This window comes from Venturia canescens, chromosome 6, assembly GCF_019457755.1.
Source record: "Venturia canescens isolate UGA chromosome 6, ASM1945775v1, whole genome shotgun sequence".
Lineage (NCBI taxonomy): Eukaryota > Metazoa > Arthropoda > Insecta > Hymenoptera > Ichneumonidae > Venturia > Venturia canescens.
This window is the reverse complement of record NC_057426.1, coordinates 3,983,057-4,005,662: the sequence shown is the minus strand read 5'-3', so window position 1 is coordinate 4,005,662 and position 22,606 is coordinate 3,983,057. Positions and strand designations below refer to the sequence as shown.

At 36.1% G+C, this 22,606-nt stretch overlaps 4 protein-coding genes across 6 annotated transcripts; 1 reads left to right on the top strand and 3 right to left on the bottom strand.

Moving 5' to 3' along the window:
* Positions 1-7,311: 7,311 nt before the first annotated feature.
* LOC122412469 (uncharacterized) lies at positions 7,312-10,668 on the bottom strand. The gene is made up of 6 exons (XM_043421997.1): positions 10,568-10,668; positions 8,863-8,931; positions 8,538-8,747; positions 8,213-8,416; positions 7,848-8,093; positions 7,312-7,458 (listed from the first exon to the last, which is right to left on the bottom strand). The coding sequence occupies exons 1-6, from the start codon at positions 10,590-10,592 to the stop codon at positions 7,442-7,444; spliced, it is 771 nt and encodes a 256-aa protein (XP_043277932.1). The 5' UTR covers positions 10,593-10,668; the 3' UTR covers positions 7,312-7,441.
* Positions 10,199-13,828, bottom strand: LOC122412466 (venom protease-like). The gene is made up of 8 exons (XM_043421993.1): positions 13,611-13,828; positions 12,583-12,675; positions 12,391-12,472; positions 11,905-12,249; positions 11,533-11,820; positions 11,339-11,440; positions 11,092-11,240; positions 10,199-10,928 (listed from the first exon to the last, which is right to left on the bottom strand). The coding sequence occupies exons 3-8, from the start codon at positions 12,455-12,457 to the stop codon at positions 10,770-10,772; spliced, it is 1,110 nt and encodes a 369-aa protein (XP_043277928.1). The 5' UTR covers positions 12,458-12,472; positions 12,583-12,675; positions 13,611-13,828; the 3' UTR covers positions 10,199-10,769.
* A 67-nt stretch (positions 13,829-13,895) lies between these two features.
* On the bottom strand, positions 13,896-17,729 carry LOC122412468 (transmembrane protein 68). 3 transcript variants are annotated; one of them, XM_043421996.1, is made up of 6 exons: positions 17,569-17,729; positions 16,037-16,175; positions 15,811-15,905; positions 15,373-15,734; positions 14,919-15,122; positions 13,896-14,811 (listed from the first exon to the last, which is right to left on the bottom strand). In XM_043421996.1, exons 2-6 carry the CDS (start codon positions 16,126-16,128, stop codon positions 14,701-14,703), a joined length of 864 nt encoding a protein of 287 aa, XP_043277931.1. In that variant the 5' UTR covers positions 16,129-16,175; positions 17,569-17,729; the 3' UTR covers positions 13,896-14,700. The 3 variants fall into 3 exon arrangements, with proteins under 3 accessions (XP_043277931.1, XP_043277930.1, XP_043277929.1); XM_043421995.1 differs by lacking the exon at positions 17,569-17,729 and adding an exon at positions 17,101-17,290; XM_043421994.1 differs by lacking the exon at positions 17,569-17,729 and adding an exon at positions 16,771-17,094.
* Positions 17,730-17,745: 16 nt separating this feature from the next.
* Positions 17,746-20,873, top strand: Cdk8 (cyclin-dependent kinase 8). The gene is made up of 11 exons (XM_043421991.1): positions 17,746-17,881; positions 18,077-18,179; positions 18,319-18,429; positions 18,871-19,011; positions 19,089-19,278; positions 19,434-19,548; positions 19,634-19,732; positions 19,807-19,879; positions 19,957-20,054; positions 20,137-20,242; positions 20,511-20,873. The coding sequence occupies exons 1-11, from the start codon at positions 17,751-17,753 to the stop codon at positions 20,709-20,711; spliced, it is 1,368 nt and encodes a 455-aa protein (XP_043277926.1). The 5' UTR covers positions 17,746-17,750; the 3' UTR covers positions 20,712-20,873.
* The last annotated feature ends 1,733 nt before the right edge of the window (positions 20,874-22,606 follow it).

The window sequence follows — 22,606 nt, the reverse complement described above, 5'->3', positions numbered from 1 at the left end:
ATAAAATTACATTGAAAGAGCACAGAATATTACACTTTAATTCAACTGTCTTCCGAAATTGTGTTTCGCAACTCCCATTTATAATTTTCATGACTCTACTGGATAACCATAAAACTCGATTAAGATTATGATGAAATGCCTGTTAAATACATCAGACTTACATACATATTCCAAGAAATAATTGGTTTAATTAATGATTTTTTTAAGAGTAATTATGGAATCGATCGTAATTTCGTAGACTGACCTTTAGTTAGTAGATTATTCGTAAGAAAACGAGAAATAAAATTCGTTGCACGAGCATTTCTGGTGGCAAGCTTCTCGCAAGTATTTTTTCTCCGTCTCTAGGGCAAAAATGAAAAGAAAAAAAAAAGAATTGAGGCAATATTGTTGGATAACGTTCTGAAAAATAATTCATTACGACTGCCATTTGGACTATATTTTCAATCGGTCATAAAATGTATTAGAATAAACATATCGACTGAAAACGTAGATAAGAATCAATTTTGAACCCAGATAAGAAAAAATGGTAAAATTTCATCGGCTTCGTGGCTTGTGCTCCATATTTTTTTGGCAGATCATTGGCTTTTTAATATTTGTTTCGACACACGCACGTGTATTGGCAGCTGAAAAAGTTTAAGCGTTCGAAATGAAACTACCAGATGATCTTATAGTAAAAAATTAAATCAGCAAAAAAATAATATGGAAATATAATTTGATGAAAACCTGATGCGAAACAAAATAAGGGAACAATAAAAGGGACAAGTAAAATGTGCAAAATTGCAATGAAAGATAGAAAAAATTATTCTATCTGTAAGACCTACGCTCTCTAGCTCCCTTACTCAATTTCCTTTTCTTATTTATTTCAACTGAGCGTTCAACTTGGACGAAGAGACTGGACGAGCCTTGAACGAGGAAAAATCGATATGCTTTGAAATTATTATAATCCCGATCCCCCAAGTTTTCCGTTACGCTCAGAGAAGTTGAGATTATGAACAAGCATGAAAAAAAAAACTGTTTCAGAGGTTAGTTAAATTGAAGCGTTGGAATATTATTAACTCTAATCAGAGGAAATATATTTCTATTTTCGTTTTGTTTTTTTCTTTCAGCATTAAAAATTTTATTGCACACAAGTGTTATCGTAAGCCACAAATTCATAAAAATATTAAATAAAAATATTTTTTTCGTTAAAAACGCGAAAATTATAAGCCACGTCCGGGAAGGTTAGCTGTACGTGTAGTATAGATAATTTTTCTTGTGTTGCTTTGTGCATGTTATTCGGACTGACCTGACGAAGCTCATCCCCATTCTCACCTTACGCCTCGACTTTTTTTGTAACTTTTTTTCAGCTATCTGATTACATTCATGTTGCGGGAGATAAAACTCTTTTAAAAATTTTTAATAAAACCATGTACCCCGAGATTTTCATTTCATACTGTTCATTTCCTGATCCTCTATAGAATACGTTATGATTTCAAAGAATACGCAAAACTTGTGAGAATTGAAAGTGTTCAACTCTTTTCAACGACGCTGACGACGTTTATGGTTATTTTTATGTCAAAGCTCAAAGCGCCTAGTACGTTGGGCTTTTCAGAGGTAGCTTGGTTTCTTCGTCTCCGTCATATTCTCTAAGAAAGATTGCAAAAAACTGATGCAACGATCTCGCATCGTCCGCACTCGAAGTCGCCGAACTTATGCGATAATTTTCCTAAATTTGAATTCACTCGCAAATGGCTACGGCGCAAAGTCGAGAGCGAATCGATTCTACCCAAATCGTACCGACTTCTTTTTCATGTCAACATCAAGTTCGAACTTGAACTGAGCAAACTGTCACCAGCTATCAGAAACGATGTTTGTGTGTGGGTGTGTGTGTGCATGTGTGCACTAGGGTGTGCGGAAAAAAAATGATATTTTTTTTTTACCTCGCATCCAGCCGAAAAAGGTGATTCAAGATGAAAAAAAAAGAATCCCAGAAGGAGAGGTCACCAAAAAGTTTTTTAGAATGGCGCTTTGCGTTTAAAGATTTTCCATACGAAGAACCCAGGAAATGATTGAGACCTCCGATCATTGTATCATAACTCTTCAGGAAAAAATCGCACAAAAACGACAATGATATGTTTTTATAGAAAATCGATTCCCCTACAAAAAAAGTCGTTATAAACATTCGGCTTGGAGCAACCATTCTCGTGCTATCACCCTTCGAAGTTGGATCGATAGAAAAAAAAAATTTCATAAAACTGTCGAAATCAAATTTTTATCGTTTTTATCGTTTTTTTTCGCACACCCCAGTGTGCACGTGTGTAGCACGACACTCTGGCACCCGGTTTATCATCTAACTCTTCCGAGCTTTTGATAACGTTTTCTCGTGCATGCCAAAGTAGTACCAGAAACAGGCCCATGAACAACGGGAACGCTTTCAAAGTTGAAATCCCTTGTGCTGATCAGTAAGTGCTGTCATCTATACAATTTTGTTTATTGCAAGACGATGAATAATTATTTATTGTATTTAGTGTGGTGATAAATATGAGAAACACCATGATAAAATAATGTGCTTGCAGTTATTTATTAAATTACATGAAACATCGAGTGTGACCATGTTCCATTTCTTATACGCTGTGAATTTTTTTTACAATCTTTTTTTCAATCAAAGAGGTAGACTTTCGTTTATATGATCTTTGCAAAACTGTGATTTCTTATTATGAAAACTTGGAATTTTGAGCTATCCGATCATTTTAAGGATATATTGCACAGGCGATACAATGTTGCCATGCTAAACCATGCTAAAAACATAAAAAAATTCAAAATGATCAGAATTTTATAAAATTTGGTGAACATATTCTTTAGTGCCAAATTTGACAATACAAATTTTTTAAGATTTTTCTTCTGTACAGTTATCGAGTAATTGATCACTAAAGTTCACGTGTATAAGCATAGCGTTTCCATATATATAGGTATACATTCCAGGCATAAGAAATCTGCTTTAATGCGTAATTACTCGATAACTAAACAGAAGAAAATTTTGAAAAAATTTGTGTTTTCGCACTTGATGTTGAAGAACATTATCACCAAATTTGATCAATTTCTAATTATTTCGACTTTTGTATCATTCACCCTTAAGTTCGGAATTTTATACCCGCCTCGTCACATGACGCTACATCTGTGGACGAATCTGGTTCGCCCGAGCTGAGTATTGTTGCATAGCGCGATTGGTCTCATCGACTATGCTTATACGGAGTATCTCTATAAAATCGTTAACGATGCTTAAGAACTCTCTAGTAATTTCAATTACCATCTCTTCGGACGTACGCGCATTGTGGGCCCGGCGTGCATCTGATCGCAAAATTGACGACTTTATGTACTCGTTTAACTGTTTCGCCCTTTCTTCGTCAATCATTGGTAAATTACTTCTCGATCTTCCATCGTTGTTTCGGAGACTTGGCGATCGTAAATCGGATTTATCGACGTTTGCATTCACGTCGACCGAATAGTTGCTCAACTGGAAAAGATATTTAAAAATACTTCAAGTTGAAGATTTTCGGCTTGAAGCCGAATAATCAATGTCTAACTAACAATTGTCAAGAGATATAGACAAAAATAACTATCAATTTCACGATCAATTGGAAAATAAAAAATGTTCACTTGTTAGCGATCGGGAAAATAAACTAAATTAGAACGTATTCCAAGTCTTTTCGTACTTACATCACTCTCCTGCTGATGGGCATAAACCGCCCCGATGACTCCGAAAACGAATAGCATAATTGCGGCGTAATTGCGCCTCTCCATGGTCGATCCGTAGAACGAAACCCGAGCGAATATTATTGTTGCAAAGGTTGAAGTACGATTTCGCTTCAGTCAACGCTATGACTGACTGTGAAATAGTTGACCGAAGTCGACGCTTTTATACGTTGTCGATAGACATAAATACTCATTCCATACCATTTCTTTTGCGCAATTAATTTTCTTGATACTAAATTTGAATAGGTCTACAAAAGAATTCAACTCATTACGCTTGAACAAACTCCGAACTCGGTATGCTGATAGAATTTTGGCGAAGTTATAACGAAATTATTGAGAGAAAATTAACATGAAGGATAAAAAAGTTAAGAGGTCGATGAGAAACAACCGATAAAAGGTATTCAATGAAAAATACAAAAACGAACGGCTTCTATTGCGTTCTAGAAAATAAATTCATCACAAACGGATCAACATTTTCTCCGTTATCCTAAGAACGTCCAAACAATAATTTGTTGTCTCTTTTTCCGACAAGTTTCCGAACTAACCCTTCGGAGCATAGTGTCATGCTGTCATGTCACCTACTTTCACTCTGCTTTTCTTTAATAAAAAATCTTTTGTAACGACGAATGAAAGTATATATATGATGTTTGGAAATAAATTGTTACTATAATATGACTGTTAAGGGTTTACGTTTCGGATGTTATGTTAGCGGATGTCAATAATAACTACAGTATCCGGCATTTTGAATTTCCACATTTTGAGCGCCGATTTGTAATCACCCAAAAATTCCCGGTCACCAACTTCCGCTTTCATTAAACGATTTTGGCATTTACGGTCCGGCATATTGGACCCGCTATCTGGAATTCCAAGATTTTATTGAAAAAGGGAGATCCAGCATAGAGAACAGAAGATTCTAAATTCCGGATTATTCGTGAACGTCCAAATCGGATAAGGATTCGTAACCGCGGTGACCCTTAAAACCCCACAATGCCATTTTCGGCTTCGATCTATTATTTTGTACTTCGTCGCCTTGGAATCCATAATATTCATTATTATAACTTTACATTTCTAAGGCACTCGTCACCGTTTTCCAAGTGAATTCATTGTATTTTAAAAAATTATTTTTCCCATTATCGCGTGTAAACACTGCGTCGTCAAACGGTTTCTGAACACGAGCAAGAAATCTTGGAATAGGGGAAAAATAAAAAGAGCATTGGAGCCTACCCACTCCCCGGTATCATTTGCCGATACGCGTGAAAGCTTTTTAGTGATTTAAATATTAACTTTGCGATAAAACCTCGAGACGGTAAGGTATCAAAAGATAATAACTGCGTTCGTAATATTTTTCGATCTAACGTTTCGCCGGATAATATTTTTTTCGTTGGTTAATAAGGTGTTTCAAATATTTTCGAGCACATTTTATATTATCTGCGAACAGTCCGTTGACGTAATCCCGCATTGAAGACATCAGATACAAAAAGTATGTTCCAAGTCCTATTTAAATTCCTCAAAAACTTATTACTTTGGATGATGTATCGTGAATCATACATTTTTCTATGTAATGAACATTTTTTCTTCCATCGGACTTTCCCAACTTTCTTGTACCGCAATGGTAATGAAACGGATTTAATCCCTAAATTTTGTACTCCTAATTACCTTATCGCTCTGACAAAGTGTTATTTTTAAAAATATGCGCGAGCAGGCTATACCGGAGGTTCAAAAACACCTCGTCATTAAACTAATTTACAGATGTTTTGGTCGGGTCAAACATTGAAAAAATCGACATATTCGACAAATAAGAAAATTTACGAATTCAGTATGGGAAAAAAAATGAACAAAAATCGGCACTTTTATAACTGTGAATAAAACCTAGGGACTCAAATCTATGAATAATATGAATAAATAAAAATATTACGAACTTTATTTACAAACTTTATAATTTTCCTTTGGTCAGACTATTTCAGAAATCTATCAATACAAATTCTCCAAAATGAAATCCAGAAAGTATTGCGTTTTCGTATACACACTGGGAATGCCCGGTTCACCACAAGCGTGGGACACTGTACCATGATTCATTGATTTTAATCATCATTGGTCCGCCAGTGTCACCCTGAAAAGCATTCGAAAAAAAACCTCAGGAAGGAATAAAAGTTTTCACTGGATTCTCGAATTAAGGTTACGTAATTGAGAACTCAATTGACAAACTCAAATACGATTTACGGACTTTTTTCACTATCGAAAAAAATAGCATACGTTTCTACAAAGTGTTTGATCACGCATCTAAAATATTTCAAATGAAAAACCATCTCTCAACAACTTCATTATTTTTGCTACTCAATCTATTATTCGTAAAGCATTTTTCATCAATTCTGTATTCTCTGTCAATTCGCCGTTTATTAACCTGACACGCGTCCTTGTATCCTTGTTCAAAACCAGCGCAAAGAACACGTTCATCGATAATCCTGTTTCTGTTCCTATAAACTGCCTTGCATTGCTCCTGATTAACGAGCGGCAGATCGACTTGCTGCAAAGTAGAGGCCAGGACAAGATCTAGAGAAAACGAAGAGCATTTTATTAGATCTCACGCGACATTAAATCATCGATCGGTTCATCTGATTCTCCGGTTCATCCGTAATCTGGGACCAAGTTATCGACGGAATATTCCATCAGTCATTTTTTTTTTTATAAGAATCTAATAAAGATAAGAATTCTTCTAAGAATAATTGTGATCGATCATTACGTTTTTGTACAACCATGCAGCCAATACAATAAGCGGTTTTTCTATTCGTCCGATGAAAATGCTATGAAATCAACGACTCATTAAAAGATGACTGAATTGCGATGAGATAAAATGTGATAAAACTATGAATTTATTTTGCAAAACACGCACGAGATACGAACTACTTTTTTTGAAAAGCAGTCACGGTGGATTGTACGCGATGATGAAAAAAGTAAGAAAAGAAGTTTGAAACAAAAAAACATAAAAACAAAGGAGAGATTTTAAAAGAATTCTATTGTTTTCATTTTTGAAAAAATTTATATGATCGAAAGAATGAAAACAAAAGATTCCGTAATCTAAAAACTAGAACTGGAACTAGTCCTACGGGGAATGATTGAATATCTATGAATGTGGAAACAGTGAATATAATAAAAACTCACCGATTGATATCCTTTGGCTTCCTATATAAATAGACGTAAATACTTTCCCGATGATGTCAAAAAAACACCTGACGAAAGTTCTCTAATTGTTGGCTTTACACTGACCGTATGCTATCGCCGCCCTGTTTATATATCGCGTCTGAAGTGTCACAATTCATCCTCGTTGGTTGCTTCGTGATTTCGTAATTGGCCAAAAAGTTATGAGAATTCGATTTAATCATTAAATTTATGAAATTTATGAAATTTATGAATGAAATGAAAGAAATTTCATTGAATAATCAATTATTTGAGTCTATGCATGGTAAAATTCTCCAAGTTGTCATGAGCCTTTTCAAGGAATTTTTCCCACAAGACAAGCACAGAAATTCGTGATTCTTAAGGTTTTTATTTCAACAATTAAAAAAAAACGATATTCGATTGATTTTTTGCTTATTCAAACGAATCAATTCAGTCCACAAAAATCTTCGTTATCAAAATTTCCTTCCATGGTATTTTCGATCACTGCAAAATGGTGCCTAAAAAATAGCTCGCGTAAGTCCTCACTTCTCTATTAATAGCCTGAAAAAACTTCGAAAAAAGCACAAATTAGTATTGACGCTCAGAATATTCAAACGTGGGTATCAAATTTTAACCCGTAAATACCACACTCCCTTTGATGGTGCAAATTTGCACTTGGACTCTTCAAAACTTTTTATTTCATCGATGAATGTATGGAGTTAATCTTACAACGAGACCTTTTAGGGGTAAAAATTCCTTAGTAATCGATGAAAATCATTTAAAAAATTGAAAAATAAAATGTTATTATAGAAAAATGGCCAAATTGAAGAAATGAATTTTGAAAACCTGCTTTTTTTTTTATTTTTGTGCGTATAAATTTGCACCAGCGTGGTGTCTACGGGTTAACATCAAGCTCGTAAATGGCCATATTTTTGGAGGACGGTAAGAGTTAAACTTACTCAGCGAAGGTGTCTCGGAATCATTCTCTTTGCGGTCGTTATTCTCAATGACGATACTTCCGGTGCTGGGGCAACAAATTGTCGTATCCTCCGGAGGATCAAAAATGCACACAGACCCAATCGAATATTCACTAACTTCCTTGGTAGCGTTCATTCGTAGAATAAAATCTGTGTAAGGCTTGCAAGCTTTGATGGGGGTGCAGAAACCGGAAACTCCCAAGGCATCTGTGCATTTATCCTCGTCACCTGAAATCAATAATCATGATTCCGTAATCCTTCATTTTCTATTGAAACTTTGAGGGAAGGTAATTTTAACAAAAAAAGTGATTCTCGCTGAGCGAGTCCTCGGGAATAAGTGTTCTTACCGTAATCAACGTTGATGTAGCCGGTATTGGGGCAACAAATTACCGGGTCGTCAGGGTCAGAACCTTTCAGGGCGTCGTTTCTGTAATTCTCAGCTTTCTCGCTGTTCCCTTCTCGTCGAAGGAGGTCTGTCAGAGGTTCGCAATCTTTGACGAAAACGTAGCGACCGGATTGTCCGCGGATTTCTTCGCAGGCCTCATTGATGGCTGGAGTCAGCAAAGACGATTTTCTAAGTCTCAGTTCACCCAAATAAATTTCTCTCAACAGCGGGTTTAAACAAGCGAAGAAAATTCGACTGAAAATTTCACTCGAAATCATTTGCCTTACGGGGATTAATCGGAACGTTGACTATCCCACTATTGGGACAACAAAATCGTAGGCTAGGAGATCTAAGATCGCATACAGATTGGTATATGCGTTCTCGAACGCTCCTGCTGGCGTTGGATTTCTTAATGACCTCGACTAGAGGCTCGCAATCACTGAGTGGCTTGCAGTAACCGATTTGCTTCTCGGGGTCTTTGCAAAGATTGTTGTCGACTGGAATGAAATAATAATCACGATTTTGTAATCATTCAGCTTCCATAAAACTTCCACACCGTTTAGGCAAAAGAAAAAGGGAATTTGAAAGGAAGCTCCTTCGCTGTGTACTCACATTCACCGAAAGCCTTAACCGAGACGAATATCATAAATATCCCGAACACTCCGATCGCCGACCACATTTCTGCAAAAAATTGAATAATTCATTTCACAAATGGCAAGGCTTCGTTTCACTTAACACCAAAACTTTTTTCAATGTCAAACAGCCGGGATTTATGTCCTTGTTGGTCGCTCAATCTGTGCTTATTAATATACCGAAACGAAAAATATTTGTGTGAGAACTTCGATTTTTGGACACGTAAAAGTTCCAGTCCTCGGCATGAGCATATTCAAATTCTTCGATAGTCATTCGTGTTGAATCTCGACTCGATTAAGACTCGATCTGAACACGATTTTTTACTTCATTCTCACAAACGATCCCTCATTATTCATCCAAGAGAGATTTTCGATGTTATTTTTATCGATAATTCCATAAATTGTGTGCGTGTATGAAAAATGTTTTCTTCACTTTTCACTGTGGATATTATTCCCTGTGTGAATTATGAAATTCAATCCTGACTATTCAGAATCAACGAAGTTACTCCAAACTGTTTCCTGGGACTGTGTCAAATGCCTCCTTCAATTTAGAACGAATACTTTATACGAATGTATTTTACAAAACAGTTGGAACCATGAGTGTACAAAAGTGTGAATCGGAACAGTGTTTATTTCCGAATATTTATATACGCCGAACGAAGGATGCCTCGAATGACATTAATGTAAAAAGGAGCGCAGTTTCTCCAGTGAAATAAACGATTTTTAATCGAAATATTTTGATCCGACAGTCGCTTCGAAGTGAATCGACTCAACCTTCCAACGAAAACGCCAATTTAAAGTTCTGCTATTTTAGCTTGTACGATCTTGCTGCTGTACTCATAGGGAAACTTACAAAAACCGTTTTTTAAGTATATTTATCAATCGATCAAAATGATCGTTCATATACCATGAGAGTATGGAAAAATCACGACCGGTGAGAAGTCAAAGACGGCAGAATAGCGACTAGCCTGTACCGTCGATCGGCCTCTTATTTAAGCGCCAGTATCGTGCAAGGAACACGAGCTGGTCTTCACGAGTGTTCATATCGTAATTCGTTTCAGATGGATCGAGCGAGGAGGTTTTATGACGACGTTCGAAAAAAAGCAAACTCGATTTTTTGTCATTTACAAGTTCACCTTTAGGCGTGTGATTGAGTGGCTGAATAAAAATAAACTTAAAATTCATTCGATTTGAGCTGAAATTAGCAATTTCGAAAATGGAACCTTATTCTATGATGGACGGCTCAAAAGTGGGTTGGACCATTCTGGTAGACAAATAAGTAACGAATTCTTTTTTCGACTAGTGACCAAAACACATTTTTGAAAAGATAAAGTTCATTATTATTTGAGGAACGGTTACAATAAACTTAACTCAATGTGCATTGATTAGTTTGAATTTTTTCAGTGCGAATGCAGAAAATGTAGAATATTAACTTTCGCAAAGTTCTTTATTGAACTTTTCACAATTCGTCGTTGTTGAAAATCTATTGAATAATCTTTTCTGCGATTTTTTTGCACCTCAAAGGGTATTTTATTAATTCATGTGCAGCCAGCAGTCTTGAAGTTTCACTCGAACGGAAACACGAACAGTGAAATGAGGGGGAACGTGAAACTGAAGCCATGCGATGGGAACATAAAAAGTTAAAAAAGTATGGGCAGAAAGAAGGAAAATGAATAAATCATTGCCTCGAAGCACTTGGAAAAATAGCATGTCCCCTTGGCTGCCGCGAGGTCTCCTGTGTCGACAAATTCGTGGACGATCCTGTGAGATCTTGGTAGCTGAGACGTGCTAACGCCGATGACGTCGTTTCACTTGATTCCCCGTCATTTTGAAGAGTGAAAAATCAATGAGGAAGCTCGGAATCGCGTTTCGGAGAGCCCGGAACTATCAATTCAAACTCTTGACAATGAAGTCCAGAAAGTATTCCGTTTTCGCATACACGCTGGGAATGCCTGGTACACCACACCCTCGGGAACCGAACGAGATTACACCGATACTGTACCAAGTTCGGGCGATTGGTAACATCATCGGTCCGCCGCTGTCACCCTGAAAGGATCACCAAAGAAAAATCAAACTTTGTATAGAACAATGAGAAATATTATAAAAAAACTGAGTTTCTTCGTGAGCGAATGAAAATGGTAAAATGATGATTTTATAATTGGTACTTTAACTACAAGGTTTGTATCACTTCATCCGTGATGTAACTTACCACACACGCGTCCTTGCCTCCCTGTTCATAACCAGCGCAAAGTACACTTTCGTCAATAATCCTTGCTGTTTTGCTATAGGCTGCTTTGCATTTTTCCTCTGCGACAATTGGCAATTTAACTTGTTGCAAAGCAGCAGCGGCAACAATCTCTGAAGAGAACGAACAAAATTGGTTCTTCGGTAATCGATAGCCAAAATACGGACGAAAATACCCTGGTAACTTTTACCCAGGTTCCCGTAATACTTACGATCTTTAAGAGCGCCCCATCCGACGATAAAAGGAAAAGCTTTGTTCAATGATCCGCCAAATATTCCCGGGGACGTGGGTAGACAAATTGGTCTAATCAATTCTGAGAAACGAGTAATTAAGATCGATCATTAGGCTTTTGTGGAAGCAGTCAAAAGACATGGAGTTTTTGAAAACTTGATTTGTGAAATTTACCAGTAAACTCAACGTCCCTTTCCAATCGAAGAACGGCGATGTCATTTCTATAAATAGAAGAATCGTATTGGGGATGGACAGTAACGTTTTCGATTAACAGATCGATCGGTGTCGCGCCCTCGTCGGGATCCTCAATATCGAGCTCGCCGACTCGTACGAGATACAAACCAGAAGTGACACAATGAGCAGCTGTTAGAACGTGCCGAGAAGAGATGAGCGCACCACCACAATTGAATAATGTCTCGTACCTCGATCTGTAACCGAGAAGTGTGGCCCAAGGCCATGCACCTGACAAAATAAATCAAACATTTCATTTCACGTGGTCCAAAACTTAAGCTTTCAATAGAAGATTTATCGGATTGCATCTTATACCTAAATCTGCAGGTTCTCCATTAATAACTTTTGGAAAGGTAGCGTTGCTGATGCCGCACACAGGTGGCTGAAGGACCTCGTAGCGCCTCGTTTCAATTCGATTATTCCAACCACCTTCGGGCCGAGCATTCCGTCCCTGGTTACTGGTGTCTCGGGAATCATTGGCTCGGTAGTCGATTTCGTAGGGACAACAAACTTTGACTTCTATATTTTGGAACGGCACGAGGGTACACTTGGATCGACCCGAAATTTGAAGACGTCGACCGTTGAGCTTGCGGCTAAGACTTTCACACGATTCAAAAGGAACGCATCGAACCTCTCCTCCTTGATCCTCGCAGGCATCACCTGTAATTCGAAAAAATGAGTCACTTTTGTATCCAAAACGGAATAAAGCCACCAAGCGAAATGCCAATGGCTGATTATTTGAAGGAACAAAATTTATACCGAATTCTCTTTCGCATGTAAATTATCGGGCTATTGACTGACCTTGGCCAGCGGATTGGTGAAGTGACAAGAGTGTCAGGAATAGTACGAGTCCAATTTTTAGGCACATTCTGTGCTCCTTTTTCTACGGGCGCAAATAAACGCAAAATTAAAACTCGCTCGTCGATATTTTCTCAGCGCACTGTCGTGAATATTTTTATAATTTGAAAAATAACACGATGAAAGTACTCTAACCGCTGGCTGAAGACTGATCGATACATGCCAGACGTTCTCCTTATAAATACCCGAAGAGTCATCCCCGTTGGTTCCGTAGCAGTTAAGAAAATACTATAAAAAGAAAAAGGTGATATTCGAAGGGTGATGGTCGTAGGAAACATGAAATTTGTGAGAATTGGAAAGAATTTGCAGTCATCATAGTAATCTGATTTTTATGGATTCATGGATTCGTAGTAATCTGATTTACGGATTTATGAATTCGAGCCAAAAATTTCCGAGTGTCAATAACAAATTGTGGAATCGAAAAAGCTTCCGAATGAAGAAGGAAAGTTACGTTTTATTTTTAAAAAATCTGTAAACAATGCAAAACTCTTATTTTTCTTGGGACATGAAGAGTGTCCGGGACATGGGAGTGTTCGTGACGTTTTTGTCTGAAGCGTGAAAAATCTACTTTTTCTACGGATCGCGAGACTGACAGATCACCTCAAAATAAAACTAGTTATGAAAATCAGGCTGTAGTGGTAATCAAAACTCGAATGTAGTTGTAGTTATTCCGGGTGTGTCATTCCTTTGTACTCCGATCGAGTTAACGTTGTTTCACCTTTTACTGAATATGTCAAAATTTTTTCTCTCCATTAGCTCTCGGTAGACACAATTTTTTTTCTTTTCCTACCAATCGTTGGTATAAAAAAATCGGCATGAAAAATTTCGAGCAGACTTTTAAGAGAATGGCATCTCGCAAAATTGGTGTTCTCTTTATCGCGGGTGACACCTTAACGTCGGAAGATTAATCGATACGTTTCGAGATTCAAGTGATAAACGAATATCCTCGTCCTTGACGAATCGTAAATTTTTCTCTACATCTTGTGCATTTAAGGAACGCTGAAATCTGGCGCCGCGACAGTGACCCCATACTCGCTGCAATGACGAAAACGCATCGCTACCGAGTCTGTTCACAACGAGCATCAGGATTTGGACGATTGTCTAAATTTCCGAATATCGTCACCGCAACTTTCAATTGCTCGAGTTTTCATCGAGAATTTTACTTTTTATTGATAGTCAGTGATGAAATTTCTTAAGCTTGAGGTCTACTGGAGATATGGAGATGGAATTTTTGTCATCAAGCAGCCAAAAGGCTGGAAGCTGATTATCAAAATATACTGAATATTTTGTCAAACGAATGCCAATTGTCCAGGAAGCTTTTGACAAACCGATGTCCGAGTGGAAAAAACTGACTCGATTCAATTCGAGTTAAACGTCCCTGCAATATGCGAGAAAAATGGAATTATTATTAGTCTCCTGGGAGTTCCACGTTGTCGATACAATCCACATTTTCGAAACAACAGATCTTTATTTCCTCTAAAAACATGGGTATAAAAACAATTAGTTCTAAGTACTGGATTCATTGCTGACATTTTTTTACACAATGCATACGAAAAAAAATGAAGATACATTTCGATACTGAAAGATACATATTGGAGTGGAATAAAATCGAGTAATTCCTGGTGATTTTTATGATTTTTTTATAACTTTTAATATCTAACGAGTCGGGACTCAGCAGAATAACTGCAAACTCGATCTTTTGAACAAAGTGCGTTCCTCACGGAGGTCATTTGATTATCGATAAATAATAATAAATAAAAATATTTAAAAAAATAACATTTACCCACAAAATTCGTCATTCTTCCCCCAGGTACAAACGTTCGTATAAATAAATATATAACCACATAAATAAGTAACATAATCTCGAAAAAAGGCCTTTTCAACCCCCGTATAAAAACAAGCCCCGTTGGAATGTATGAATAGTTTGTAACTGTGCCCTCGGCAAACCATGAATATTTCACATTTTCTACCAAGGAATGTTCACTTTTCATTCGTACTACATTAATAAACAAAATGAAGCAAAAGGAAATTCCCAAGTACAATCGCAATCTTTGACTTTAGTCACCTTTCGGGAGCATATGAACTCTCAATAATAACGTACCATGAATGAATATTCACACTGATTGTGTCATGAACTGGAATATGATTTCAGAAGCACGGGCAGTCGAACGAAAAATAGCTATTTTTCAGTATTCGAGTATCTTGTGGATTCCTTTTGCTGTCTAATCTCCACAATCGAATAAATAATTGGAACTAAACACGTTTCGAGTTGTCTGGATCGTAAATTCGCTCGAACAGAGCCCGAGTTATGCTTCCAGGTATTGTCTGATGCTCTTTTATTAGATCTTCCAAGGCTGAAGCTACCTGCGATAGAAAGTACGTCAATGAAAACGCTTCGAAAATCATTTATTTATGAAAATCTATTAACTTTTATCTTGGATCGATCGATCGAAAAAACTTTATTTTTTCACCTTTTTTTGCAATTGCTCAGGGGTAAGAGCACCGTCGTATGGTATTGGCTTGCCCACGTAAGTTTTGAGTTTCACTGGAAAACCTCCGTATATGGGGACAAGAGGAAATCTTGTGACTGCGTACAGTCTCAGCCATATTCTTCTTCCCCAACTTACTGTTCTGAACGCTTCTCTCAAATTTTTTGTGAATATTGGAATTATGCACTGAAATGAGAATGTAAAGACGATTCATGAGGCGATATGGCGATGGATGAAATGATATTGAGTATGACGTTTTTAAGATAACATTCTTTGAGACTAAAAATAAAAGAAATTTCAAAACCCCAGGTGAAGTTGGTTAAATCCAATTTTGATTGCGTGGTCTTTGAAAATTCGCGACTGTTTCTGCGGCTTTTGTTGGTTTTTTTTTTTTTTCTTAAAAATGTTCATAAATAATTTATCAAATGCTACAAACCACTTTGGCATCCTGGGCTACTTTAGCAAAGCCCAATCTCTTTTTCCACATGAGTCTGTAGTAACAATCCCCAAATTGCGCTTCGTATACACCACCTGGTGAAATGGCAAGGAAATTGCCCTCTTTCAATATGACGGAACAGGTCTGCACCGTGCCAGGAATAGTTTTGAGCACATTGGATATGATAGCCCATCCAGGAATTTTGAAGAGAAACCGATCAACTACGGTGTGTACTAGTTTGTTGGTGGTGAGAAAGACTTTTGATATGAAGTAATAAACATCTATGGGAATTGCGCCATGATAGTAGACGAAAAGAACTGCCTGGTCTTGGGGAATGTTTTCCAGTCCCGAAATTTCGTAACCTGTCAAAAATAGGAAAAAACTTTCACGTGTATTCACTATGTCCACATATGGACCGCTTGCAGAGACTTTTTGTACCATGAAATATCCAGCCGTGAGCATCCCAAACTGCAGCGACCAAACTTCGTGCTGCATTTTTCCAGTCCGTTCCATAAGCTCGTCTTAGATTAGCTCTGAAAACATTTTCGCCAATATGAATGATTTCTTGGAATATTTAAATCTCCAGTTAATTTACCTGCGTATATCGGTTAATGAATTTTCGAACCATATTTTGCTAGATTGTGAATCAAAACTTTCAACTAACCTGTGCAATCTGTAGATATATAAAATCAATGCAGTAATGTAAAAAAGTACAACTATGACCAGGGGAAGTAGAAATGTGACTAGGAGCGGCATCAATAACCATGACAGCCAAAGAGTAAAGTCTACGTCGATGTAATCCACTGTAATTAATTCAAAATTCATAAGCAAACAGAGTAACTTAAATTTATGCAATGACAAAAGCAGTGTCGTTTTCATGACTTCTTTAGCTCAATACTAAAGAATCAAACCTTGTTAGCAAAATAGAAACATTAAATGATTTTGTAATTCTTATACAAAAAAAAAATGGTTTGCAATTTTGAACCGCTTTCTATTTCTTAACAAGTCACTGGTTTGACATTCTAATGAACTTTGAAATTAAAAAAAATTTTTTTTCAACTCATGACATGTAACAAGTCAAAATAAGATTTAACAACTCGGGGCGATGAATCATTGACAGCTCGATTCTTTCACTTGATCAAACCTCCTAAATATATTTTACATTGTTTATTGTTGTATGGTCATTAATTCATTAAATAATTCATTGAGAAAAAGTCACAACAAAAAAAATTTAATCAAAACATGAGATATGCCGAAATTTATCGAAATATTGAAATAAATTATTTTTAAAAATCTCGATATGTTACATTTGACATTAGCCAAGGTTATAGACTGACCTAAAAATCTTCATGTATACAAGAGTAAAGTAATAAATAAAATTTAGAATAATCTATTCACCTATAATATTTTCAATCATCTTCGTGTAATCGGCGAGTATGGAAAACATATTTATATACAGATAATGAATAAGTATAAGACAGAATGCAGTCTAAGTGAAATAATACAATTATTTCGAATGTCAAAAGATTTTAATCATATTCTCGCGGAGATATGATTCTAAGACTTATCACAAGTTTTAAAGCTTTTGTATTGCACTGCTGTAGCACAAATTAAGATTTCTAAGTACACGAACGTACACAAAATAATATAAACTTTCACGGAAAAATATGAGAGATCCGCGCAAAACCGGACGTTTTATAGTCTGTTGCAAGTCGCGCGAGTATTTACCATCGAAAGCTTTTAACCTAATGTTTCCCCTAACTATCGTTTCATCCAAATTGTGTTTAGCTGCTATTCCTCGCGTAACTCATTGCTTCTTTTTTTGTGTTATTCAAAAGCTACATGATGTGTATGTATTACGGTATTACGAATCGAGGACGCAATTGCTAATGAATATACATCAAGATCATGATCGCCTTCGTGTTATTGTTTAATTATGACAAGTTACCAGATTTCCGCGGTGAAAATACCGGTCTAGTGTAGCAACAGCTGATACAAAAATCCCCAATGATAAAAACCATTGAAAGGTGATCGAATGACGAAAAAAATGTGGGCTATTTAATGTTCTAAACAAGATTCAATTAAACGATGATTTATAATGAGTTTGGTTATTTATTTAAGTCATTATGATAAACCTCCTTTAAAATTTCTGATTTGTTGAACCGCAATATAAAAATGAATGAATCGGTAACTTACCAACAAACGTCAGTAGTAATTCTCGTGTGTCTGTTTATTATGAAAGTTGACGACTCTCCTCTCTCCTCTCTCGATCATTCTGGTAGGTTAGGTTTCTGATAGTGGATCCTCGATTGAACCTGACATTCGAACCTCTAATATGTTTCTTCACAGTTGATAATAATAATTAACAAACATTAATCATGATGGATTACGAATTTAAAATGAAGACCCAGAAGGATCGGACCAAGGTCGAGGATCTCTTTGAATTTGAAGGATGTAAAGTTGGGAGAGGTACTTATGGACACGTCTACAAAGCTAGACGAAAAGAGGGGTTAGTTTCTGGACGTTTTCGCATTTTTCTTTTTTTAATTATATTTGAATATCCTTTATCAATTATTATTTAGGTACAACCTGCTCGTTTGGGAAATGAAATTTCTTTCTTTACATTGCATCAACTAATCTATCTACATAATATTCAATGGATGTATGAGAATTATTAAAAATTGAGACGATTGTTGTTTTCTAGAGTGCCTGACAGTGAATTGAAATCACGTCCTGACACAAAAGACTTCGGACTCAAACAGATAGAAGGAACTGGACTTTCCATGTCAGCTTGCAGAGAAATCGCAGTAAGTCGCAGAGTAAAATAAAATATTACTTAAACTCATTCGAGCTTTGATATTCATCACTTTCAACTTGCATAGCTCGAACTATTATATTACAATAAGAAAGTTTATATTCTAATGAACAATGTTCTTTGACTTGCAGCTACTTCGAGAACTAAAGCATATTAACGTCATCACTCTTATAAGGGTATTTCTCTCTCACAACGATCGTAAAGTGTGGCTACTTTTTGATTTTGCTGAACATGACCTCTGGGTATGGAAAAATTTTTTTACTATATTAAAACGAGTACACTGAGAAACAGAAGTTGCGGTACTGAAACATTAACGAATAAGTATAAATACATAATCAATATGAATATAATAATGCACAAAATCACCAACAAGAATTCATGGAGTTTTTAAAAATTTTTGATTTCAAGTCAATTATTGATTGTATCATTACTTTGAAATTCCAAAAATGTACAATCTTTGGGTTGCTAATATCAGATGAACCGAAACAGCAATTTGGAGTGTCAAACAGATCTACGAATAAATATATTCTTTGAAAGTCAATATTTTGTTATGTCTCTTTCTTGAGCTATAGAACATTCCAATTTTGTACTGAATTATTCTATATTGATTGTGAAACGTTTTTAACCTGCTAGATTAATCATGAACTAATAATGGTTCAATCATACTGTTATCTTTGTCACAGCACATCATCAAGTTTCATAGATCTGCAAAAGCTAATAAAAAGCCAGTTATGGTTCCTAAAGGCATGGTGAAATCCTTGCTGTACCAAATTCTTGATGGCATTCATTATTTACATTCCAACTGGGTTCTCCACAGGGATTTGGTAAATAAAAATTCTTAGAACTCTGAACTATTCATTGAAAAGCGAACGTAGCCATAAAAAATATGGTTTTGTTTCAGAAACCAGCCAATATATTAGTAATGGGCGAAGGGAATGAAAGAGGGCGTGTCAAAATAGCCGATATGGGTTTTGCACGTTTGTTCAATGCTCCGCTAAAACCTTTGGCCGATCTAGATCCTGTAGTCGTAACTTTCTGGTACAGAGCACCAGAATTACTTTTGGGTGCGAGACATTACACAAAAGCCATCGGTAAAAGATATTACCATCATTTTGTAGTTTCTCAGTATATTGGAAAACAATGAGCGATGAAAAAACAAAAATGGTTTTTGGGAGAAATTCCAAAGTATGCGAACCATCAGTTACAATGTTTTTAAAATTTCTTTTGCATGTTTATCATTTTCTAGACATATGGGCTATCGGCTGTATATTCGCTGAGCTACTCACCTCCGAGCCAATTTTTCATTGTAGACAGGAAGACATAAAAACTAGCAATCCTTATCATCACGATCAATTGGATCGGTAATAAAAACATTTCATTCGCATCTTAAATTTACATGAGTTTACTACATGAATTTACCATCAAATGTCTAATGCATCTGTTCAGAATATTCAACGTCATGGGTTTTCCACTAGAGAAAGATTGGGAGGATATTAAAAAAATGCCCGAACACCCGACTCTTCAAAAAGACTTCAAACGATCAAAGTAAGTTGTCAATGATATCATTGAGGGAAAAATTAAGCTGGATTACTCTGTATTAATTGTCGTTTTTATTTCAGTTACGCCAATTGTTCGCTAACAAAATACATGGAACGCCATAAAATAAAACCCGACAGTAAAGCATTTAATTTAGTAAGTATCTCAAATTCGCGACTTTAAATTATTCCATTGTCTACTTTCAATACATTCTACATTCGTTTCAATTATAGTTACAAAAATTACTTATGATGGATCCGAATAAACGTATCACTTCGGAACACTCGATGCAAGACGCATATTTCCAAGAAGAACCACTTCCAACACAAGAGTAAGATTTCATGAAAAAAATTTAGTGTTGTCATTACGAAATAATGCGTAAGATGAATAAAATTCAACTTCTGTTTTCTCAGCATCTTTGCCGGGTGTCCAATACCGTATCCGAAAAGAGAGTTCTTGACGGATGACGATACTGAAGAAAAGACTGAAAACAAAGCTCGTCAAAATCAGCAACAAACGGTAATTTTAATTGCATAATTACCTTGTCGTTCACACGACGATAATAATTATCGTCGTGTGTATTGGCGCAGTTCAAAATTCGATAAAAAAGTTTTCTAGTTAACATAAATGTATTTTTGCTTCAAACGTACGTAAAACTGTAAAATTTGTGACTGCGGAATTGTGGACTTTGGTACAACTTTTTTGAACGAGTGATTAGCGAATTCTTTTGGCTCTATCCATTAGCAAATTTACAAACTAAAATTTTTGATTTTTTATTGTAAATTAGCAACAGAATCAACCCCAGCAAGGAAACAGCGAGCACAATCATGGGCAAAATCCTAAACGAGTTAGACTCAACGGTCCACACGGTGCTCCTGAATTTCATCAGCACCAAAGCCATGCGATGTCTCATCAACAACCACAGGGCATGGTTTATTCGACTGCGCAACCAACACAACCAGCAAATTTTCATCAACGGTTCCAGTAAAATGTCATCGATTCTCAATACACCGTACAATTTCCATTCACATCTGTAATATTAATAGGTTCTTGGCGGTATTATCCATCAATTTGTATATCGACTAAAAGATGTTGAGATAAAGTTCTGTATATTCATTCGATTACTATAATACATTTTTATTTATAATAATTCTAAAAGTTTCGTTGTATTAAGGATGAAAACGTTGGCTTTTTAAAACCTCAGTTTTTTCCAACTTTCCAGCTATTGCCAACTATATTTTTCATCTGAATTCTACATTCTGCTGAAATATTTAAATCAAAATTTGAAAACTGTCAAACAATGATGGTGCTTTCACAGAATTCGACGAGATCGCAGTTTTATCAACTAAAACGTCAAAAATCGTGTTTCTCAATCGATAACAAAAACTGTCGATACTGATGTTCCATTGAAGCATTATAACCTGCTTGTGCGTACGAAAACGAATATCACTTGGCAGTAGCGACGCTCATTGATTTTACCAGCTAAGTAAATTTTGATAATTTCATCGTTTTGATAGTTGTCATTCTCCGTGACTTCCTCCATCATTAAAATACTCAGTTACCCAATAAATTTAGTATAAAAAAATCGTCCCCAATCCGCCATTTTTTTAGCAAAACTTTTTTTTCTCGTTACCCGTTAAACGTGAGACTGAAACTTTGAAAAAGCTTCCAAATGTCTTAGAAAAAAAAACTACAATTCTCATGTCTCGTTTTTCACATCTATTTTTATCAAAACGAAGGAAAAATAATCGTCAAATTTTTATATATTTGAGAAGTGCTAAAATTACTTCGTCGGGCGTAATTTATTCAACTGATATGGAGCCGAAGAATGTTCGTAAATATTTTACTATTTAAGGAGTTTCTATGAGAATGCGTCAACGATCGAGCACCAACTACATTTTTATTTCTCTGTATTACCTGCGTGTGTCTTTCCATTGTCCCCCATGGTGAATTCATTGCACACGTGCTGCGATGAGCGAAGGATCAGCAGCCGTGCATACAAATGAAGAACGTCATGAGACAATAATTTGGCTCCGCATAGTCAGTAAACTTTTTTGCTCTCGAGAGATGATAGAAGGGGAAAGTTTTTTTCGTTCGAATCGAATCTACTCACTCATAATTATTGCTCGATTTTTTCAATCGAGTTTTCTTGACCGAATGCATCAGTACCAAACAGCGATTTTCACAATTTATTGGTTATGTTTTTCACGAATTATTCTCAACTTGAAGTATACTTCGAAAGAATTGACTCGAAAAATGAAACGGCTGTCTAATAAAATGTATCTTACGAGTCATAAAAAAAACATCCGTTGTAAATTATATTAAAGCTTCTTCAAAACGTATTATTGACACCGTTTTAGTTTGCCATTCTCAGGAACTCGTGACTTTAATTGGAAAAAAATGTATATACATTTTATGGTTGAACATTCGAATGGAGCGAAAAAGTAGCCCATTATTTTTCAATCCGAACGGAAATAAAAATAAATCAGCATTAATTTCAAACCTTTTAAGAACAAGGAATTCCTTTACAATCGCGATAAATCATCAAGTCGTTTTTATCGAACGATTAACCGTCGAAAAAATGTGAATAAAAATTGAAATTGAAGATGTATGTAAATGACCCCAAGCGATTTTAAATCTTGTTCTTTCTTCATTAAGGATAAACGATGGGAAGAGGTTAATAATGGAGATAATGAAAGTGTATTGGAATCGAGTACGATTTTAATGTCTGGATCTCACGCACAAAACTCGTCATCTCGTAAGTCCCAACGGGCATTACGTACACCGCGAAAAAAAAGAAGGCAGCGCACGAAGAGAAGTAAGAGAATGAAAAAAGGCACGGGACTCGTGTATTGCGAGAGGTCGAGGAAGAGGGAAAAAGGC